We start from the raw sequence: 7,085 nt of genomic DNA on the forward strand, positions 1-7,085 counted from the left end.
CGACTCTCTGCCTTCGGAGAGGTGCGGCCCCGCGGCGCGCACGGGAGGATGCTGCGCCCACAGACACTGGAGACCACAGTGCCGAGGAGACGTGCCACGGCCGTGCCACCCCAGCCCGAGGACCATGTCTCGGAGAGGCACAGCCACCTCTAAGCTGCCTGGCCCCAGCGGGTGCTGGTTGGGAATGGTCCTGCAAACCACAGCAAATTGGTTTCCAGTGCCAGCGACATCGGTGTGCACAGGGGGACACATCCGGGGTAGCCGTTGTGGGAGCTGTGTGAGCCCCAGGGCTGGTGTACGCACAAGGGGTGTTGCATCCCTCACGCATGGAGCATGTCCCAGGAGTTCTGCGTTCCCCCAGTCCTGCATCCCCCAGGACTGACGCATCTCCAGCCCACCTGGGTTCGCTTCTGCCACTCTGTACATAGAGGGAGGTGATGGCAACTGCGGTGCTGATGATCTGCAGTGCCTTGTCGGCAGAATTTCTGGGTTTTTTTGTTTCTAATAGTTCTTAATTGCATTTTCCAGCCTAAGCCTCACCAGGTGTGGGATTACCCTCCCGTGTATGTCCTGGGTGCCTGTCTGCCTGCTCCCTGTTTAGGAGGCATAAACCACAATTTCTCAAACACAATTAGGTAGTGCCTGAGGATCCAGCTCATAAGGAGAGCATCATTAAGGGAGGCAGGAAGGCAAACACAGCCAGTAAAAGCTCATAAAATCTCAGTGTGCCATCCCACACCACTGCTGCAGCACTTACAGCTGCCCTTTTGCAGCATGACCAGAGCAATGGGTCCTACCCTGGGGAAGAGGAGGGGTGGCCTTCCTCTCACTTTGCAAGCAATCTGGGTGTCCCAGGTAACCCTGGGGTGCCAGCTGGTGTGATCCCACCAAGTTAGTTCCATCCTTAGTTCCAAGGATGACACAAAGCTGCCACAAAAGGACAGCTTGTGGAGGACCTGCCCTCCCTGCCCCAGGTGCTGCTGGCACCTTGCACTGTGGCTGTGGAGAAAACCTTCTGGCACAGCACTGGGATGCCACCAGCGCAGCCCCCTGGTTCCTTCAGTAGACAAAGAGTGGTGGCAGGTCCCTGAGAGATGGAGGTGCAGTGATACCCACCAGGCCGGTCGCCACAGCAACCCCGGTGCTGAGCACGCCGATGCTGGCATCATGCCATCAGGCTGTGGGTTTGTCACCGCAGTGTTGTCATGGCAGTCAGTTTCAGTGATGCTGGAGCCTGAGCCAGGCCCTGTCACTCACCATCAGCACCTCTGGCCTCTCCCCATACACAGCCCCCCAGGCTCCCACCATTCTCCATGTCCCCCACCTGTGCTCCTGGGGCTTCTGGCACCACACACTGTCCCCTTGTACGAGGACCCTGCCTGGCCCAGGTACTGCACTGTGAGGACAGGGCTGACCCTGCTCTGCTTCCTGCCTGTGTAGACAGTTTATTATCTGATAACAACAGGGCTCAGTGGAGGGAAACAGTGGCTGCTGAGGCTCCAGAGCCCTGCATCCCTCCGGCTGGGTGTTGGGACACCACATCTCCATTGAGCATCCCAAACTGCCATGAATCCTGAATCACAAACTGCTGAGCATCCAGAACCACTGCACATCATCATGCACATCCTGAACCATTGCACATCTTGAACCATGGAGCATCCCAAACCTCTGCACATCCCAAACTGCTGCTTGTTGTGCTGTCCTGAACTGCCGAGCATTCCAAACCACCAAGCATTCCAAACTGTTGAGCATCTTGAACTGCCGAGCATCCTGAACTGCCAAGCATCCTGAACTGCCACATACCCCAAACCATTGCTCATGCCAAACCGCTGTGAATCCCAAAGCACCCCAATTCCAGTGCATCCTAAACCCCTCTCACCTCTCACACACACGGACTGTCCATGCAGCAATGATCCAGAGGGAAATGCTGAAGACCAGCAGCACTGTCCCAGGGCAGATGGTCATGAGTGTCTTCATGACAAAGCGGGTGTTGAAGTTAATCTTGTTGAGTGCCCCAATGCTGCGTGAGGAGGCATCAGTGAAGAGCTTGCTGTGCAGCAGCATCACCCGAGCAATCAGGTAGAGGCGCAGGAACATGGGGATGGACAGGATGATGTCCACATCAGCCTCTGCCCGAGAAGGTGTGTAGGAGAAAGCCAGGCGAGCTGTCCAGAAAAATTTGTACTCCCCAGGGATGGGGTGTATGGCACAAACCAGCATCTCCAGGCTGATGTAGAGGATGCGCTCATAGGTCATCGCTATCCGCCAGTCGTCAGCTCCATTGTCGATCACAAAGAGCTACCAAGATGCAAAACCACACGATTACTAGTGGCCCCAGACAACTTGCCCACTGGGATCCCTCCCTCCATAGACAGTGGGGGTCTGACACCAGAGCCAAAAGCAGCTGGGTGTGGTTTATCCAGGAGTGCTGGGGATGGACGGAGAAGAAAAATGTGGGAATGAGCCACCACCAACCTCTCTGCTGCCCTGCTAAAGTGTGTTGGGCATGGTCACGTTGCAGGGGACACCAAAAGCTTTAAGGTGCCCAGAGCACACACCCAGGCACAGCATGGGGACAGCTCACTCAAACTCTGTCTGGCAGGAGCCCACCTCCCAAAATGTCCCCCTCACCCAGGCCACGGAGATGGGCAAGTCGTGGTGCCACAGAGCACCAGCATGAGCCACCCCAGCCCCTGTGCTCCTGGTGCTGCACTGATTTCACTGACAGTCACCTGGGTGCCAGGGCAATTTCTGGGGAGTGAACGCCACAGCGAGAGCATCCAGCTGCCGGCGGAGATGGGATCCAGTTGTCATGGCAACTGACAGTTCATCCTGGGTACACCAGCTCCTCTCCCATCATCAGTGATGGAGTTGGGGTCTCTGCAGGAGCTGGGGAGATGGCAGCTCAGTTGGCCTCTCTGGGATGCTGTCAGAGCCCTGGGAGTCACCCACCCTCTCCTGCCTCGGCAGGGCGGTCCTGGGGCTGCCATCAGCTGCTCCCTGGTGTGGTGGGGACACCAGTATCACCCACAGCAGCAGGGATGTGCTCAGGGCCTCTCTGCAAGCAGCACTTGGCAAAGAAGCCACCAGGAAGGGATCCAAGGGGGATGTGGCAGCCGGTGCTACTGTCCACGTCCCCAACCCTGCAAGCATGAAACGATGCTGGCTTGCTCACTGATCCAGGGCTGCACACAGCCAGGGCAGCGGATGACTGGTGGGTGGGGAGCATGGCCCCAGCTGGCACTGAGCCCAGGAACAACCCTCCTGCCCTGCCAGAGGCCTCAGTGCACCTGTGCCAGCCGCCTTGCTGGCATGGCACAGCACTTGGGGCTCTCCCTGGGGATGGCAGGAGCCACAAGGACTGACTCATGGAGTGGCTGGGCGCCACACCCCCCTCCCTTTCTGTAGTGAAAACTCTGCTCCTTTTAGCTGCTTTGTTTGAGAAATTGTTTACAAAAATGCTCCAAGCTGTCAAGGGAGATCCTCAGGCATTTAGCAAGCTGACAGCCTATTCCTTCCTGGAAAAGGGTGTTAAAATAAACAAATTAGCAAGAGGGAAAAGGCAGGAGCCTTTTGACTGCATGGTGGGGGGTTGCCATAAGCCAGGGAAGGGAAGGAGCAAGAGAGGATTTGGGCAGGATTCCCCTGAGCCAGCCCCTCTCAGTTCTGTACCTGTAAAGCATCAATATGGGTTTCCATGGAAACCTAGTGTGGTTCTGTGGTACCCAAGGGGGCATTCCCCGACATATCCAGCATCACTGGCTCCAGCAGGGGAAGGAACAAGAGTGTCAGCCACCACATCTCCGGACAAACAAAGCCCAAGGAAAGCTACCAAGACACCTCATGGGGACTAAAGTTTCACCAAAAGCATAAACAGCCCCAGGCACTCCAAGTACAGGGACAAGGGGTCTCTGCCCCCCCAAAACACCTTGGCAGGAGATGGCAGCATTGCCAGCACTGCTGTCCTTCACATGTTGTGATGATAGTGTGGTGCTGGCAGAGGATAGCAGAGAAACTGAGGCACAGGAAGAGCCTCAAGTATCCCAAAGGACTAATTAACACAATTAGTAGGATGATAGAATCACAGACTGGTTTGGGTTGAACAGGACCTTAAATCTCATCTTATTCCAACCCCTTTCATGGGCAGGGACACCTTCCACTAGACCACGTTGCTCCAAGCCCCGTCCAACCTGGCCTTGAACACTTCCAGGGATGAGGCAGCCACAGCTGCTCTGGACAAGAGAGGAAGAGGGAATCCTGAGGGAAGAGGCTGAAGTCATTGTTTCCCAGAGGCTGGGAGGTCTGACAAGTGCCATGGCCAGGGAGCACAGTTCCCCACCTTGGCTGAGAGGTACAAGAAGTTGAGGATTTACAGCTCTGGCAGCCCCATTCCATTCAGCTGGATTATCAACAAGTCCTTCAGAACACTTTATAACACATAGGGCAACCAGCAGCCAGCACAACTTCCTTTGGAGCAGATCAAGTCAAATTCATCTAATTCCCTGTCTTGACAGTGTAACTGGCCTGGCAGAGCAGCCAGGACCATGGTGAGGTTCAGTCCCCATGTACAGAGGGACAGCAGTGGGACTTTGGCTCTGGTCAAGGCAGGAGAGGTGGGATGACCTGTGTGCCGCCTGGGTGGATGTTGTGTTTGCACAACCCACTGCCAGGAACAACAAGCGGAGGAAACACTGAGCACCAGGGGCACGGCTCGCCCGGCTGACCCCAACCACCGTCATCCCAGGGTAAATATTATTCCAGCAAGAACCAGAGCTCTCAAATATTTGCCTTGAGTACCTCACCCCCAGGCTTGGTCCCCATGCAGGCAGGCTGAGCTGGACTGGGGGCTGCCCGGACAGAGGCAGGCAGGGAGTGGGATGCTGCTGCCAGCAAAACCCCTCAGTCCCCCACCCCCAGGAGGGACAAGGTGGGATTATGGTGCACTCAGGGCCAGGGGCTTTGACATCCCTTCCCAGGATGCTCCTTCTCCTGACCGGTGATTCATTCCTCCCGTGCCCAAAACAGGCTGGCATTGTGCCAAAGCTAGGTCGCACAGGGAAGCACAGCCTTCCTGGAAAAAACTAGGAGTCCTTTAACTTCCCAGGGAGGAAGAGAGTGTGCAGCCCTGATTAGAAAAGGATTTCATGGCTTTTCTTGGCACTTTGACTGGTCTGAGCCATTTCTGGCTACAGTCTCCCCAAGCCACCAGCAAATCTGCCAGGCACCCGGGGCCCAGACAGACCCCCTTGGTGCCTGGTCTGACTGCCCCCCAAGAATCCTCACTGCCCCCCAAGACCCTGACAAAGAGGAAGGAGTCTCCAGGATGGAGCAGGATGTGAGCTCAGGTACTGTGTCCCACCCAGGTGGTTGGCAAACCCCACAGCAGCCCCTTGCTAGGCACTGGTGATGCCAGGACCTACCTGCACCTCCCGTGTGTGATAGGCGATAATGAGGCCCAGCAGGATGACGGTGGAGAGGCTTATAAGGCATTTCAGGGCCAGGGAGAACATGGAGTCCTGCAGGGTGAAAGCAGGGAAGGCATTAGGAGGTACACAGCTGTGGGACTCTGCTGGCACTGGACTCCACACCCCAAAGAAGATGCTGCCCCCCAACACCTGCTGTCCCTGTCCTCAATAGCACTTTTGCTGCTTCAGCTTCCCCCCCAAGCAGCTTGGCATGGTAGTAAGGGCACATAAGTACCACCAGCATCACTGGCACCGCTGGTACCACCAGCACCACATGCTCTCTCTCCAAAACTCTTTTTTAATTCTCTTCTGCTGAGTGCAGTTCCCAGCCTCCCCTCTGAGATGTGCAATGCCAGTGCCCTGGCCCCGTCTAGCCTGAGCCCAGTGTTATGGTATCCAAACAGATGATCTAACTAGACCCTCCTGCTGCTTAGTCTTATGTAAATTAAACCAGCCCCTGATTCGCTGATGGCTGAACTGGTGGGTCCCCAGAACCCCACTGGGAAAAGCAGGAGTCACTGTTCCCTTTGGATATTGGTAAACTCACGTGCGTGCCAGCCACAATCCAGCCCCACTGATGCTAGGGCATTGGCAGCCCTTCACCAAGGTGTTATTCCCAAACCAACCCCCTCACTACTGCACTACACACCTCCACACCATCCCCAGCATGCCGAGCCCCAGCATGGTGAGGCCTGGCACACTCATGGCATGCTAAGACCTGGCACACTCATGGCTCCCCAGCGTGCTGGGCTGGCTTCAGCCTTGCTTGGCTCCCTCTCCCCAGTGCTCCTCATCTCCACAGGGTGTTTGCATGCAGAGAAGGGACTATTTGCTGCGGAGGCGGCACTGCATTGTTAACAACTTGGCTCTGGCTGTGCAATTGTGTGGATATAATGGCTGGTGCTGAGAAAAGTGCTGGGACTAAACACTAGCTATTAACAGGCAAACTCTGGGGCAGCATCATGCCAAGGTGGCTCTAGCAAGACCCTTCCCAGGCACACAAACCCTGCCTGATGCACGGGCACCCACTGCCCCACCTGGCAAGTGTTACATACTATGTTTACCAATGCCTCCTGCCAGTGCTGGGTCTGAAGAGACCTGTCAGGGGGAGCCATTCCTGGATCCCATGCTCGCAGCAAACAACATGGGGTCTTGGCTGAAGTGGGGCAAGACCTTGGCACCCCTGGCACATGTCCTGTTCCACCATGTGGGTGGCAGGATGCTTCACTCTGGTGGTGCTGCACAAGTGGTGGGAAGCAGCAATATTGTCCTATGGGCAGGAGAGGCCCTGTCCTGCCCACAATCGATTGACAGGCAGGGAGCAGGCAAACCCTGGCCACTTCCCAGTTCAGCCCTGGCACCCTCTGGCTGGGAGCATGAGGTGGCGTGGCTGGGGCCATGGGGCAGAGTTGGAGCTGTGCTGACATCCCCAAATGCACAGAGGCAGCCAGCCCTGATCACACGCACTCCCACACTCATGGTCATGTCCCTGCTGGTGAGTGCTGGTTTCTCACCGGGGGCTGTTGTGGGGGGATTTATACACGGTCGCTCGCTGCTGCAAATCTGGCCAAGGGCCTGCGGAGGCCGGAGCCAGGGACTCTCCTGCACCCTGTGGCTGTC

General features: G+C 56.5%; 1 protein-coding gene across 1 annotated transcript in view; it reads right to left on the reverse strand.

Annotated features, from left to right (window-relative positions):
* KCNN3 (potassium calcium-activated channel subfamily N member 3) overlaps nucleotides 1–7,085 on the reverse strand; it is a 16,512-nt gene that overhangs the window by 7,740 nt on the left and 1,687 nt on the right. Inside the window, exons 3-4 of the mRNA XM_017727949.1 lie at nucleotides 5,421–5,516; nucleotides 1,880–2,298 (exon numbers count right to left, since the gene is read on the reverse strand). Of these exons, the coding sequence (XP_017583438.1) occupies nucleotides 1,880–2,298; nucleotides 5,421–5,516 (515 nt within the window). The remainder of the gene's footprint in view (nucleotides 1–1,879; nucleotides 2,299–5,420; nucleotides 5,517–7,085) is intronic.

The sequence above is a fragment of the Corvus brachyrhynchos genome, unplaced genomic scaffold (genome assembly GCF_000691975.1).
Source record: "Corvus brachyrhynchos isolate BGI_N302 unplaced genomic scaffold, ASM69197v1 scaffold122, whole genome shotgun sequence".
NCBI classification, from domain to species: Eukaryota; Metazoa; Chordata; class Aves; order Passeriformes; family Corvidae; genus Corvus; species Corvus brachyrhynchos.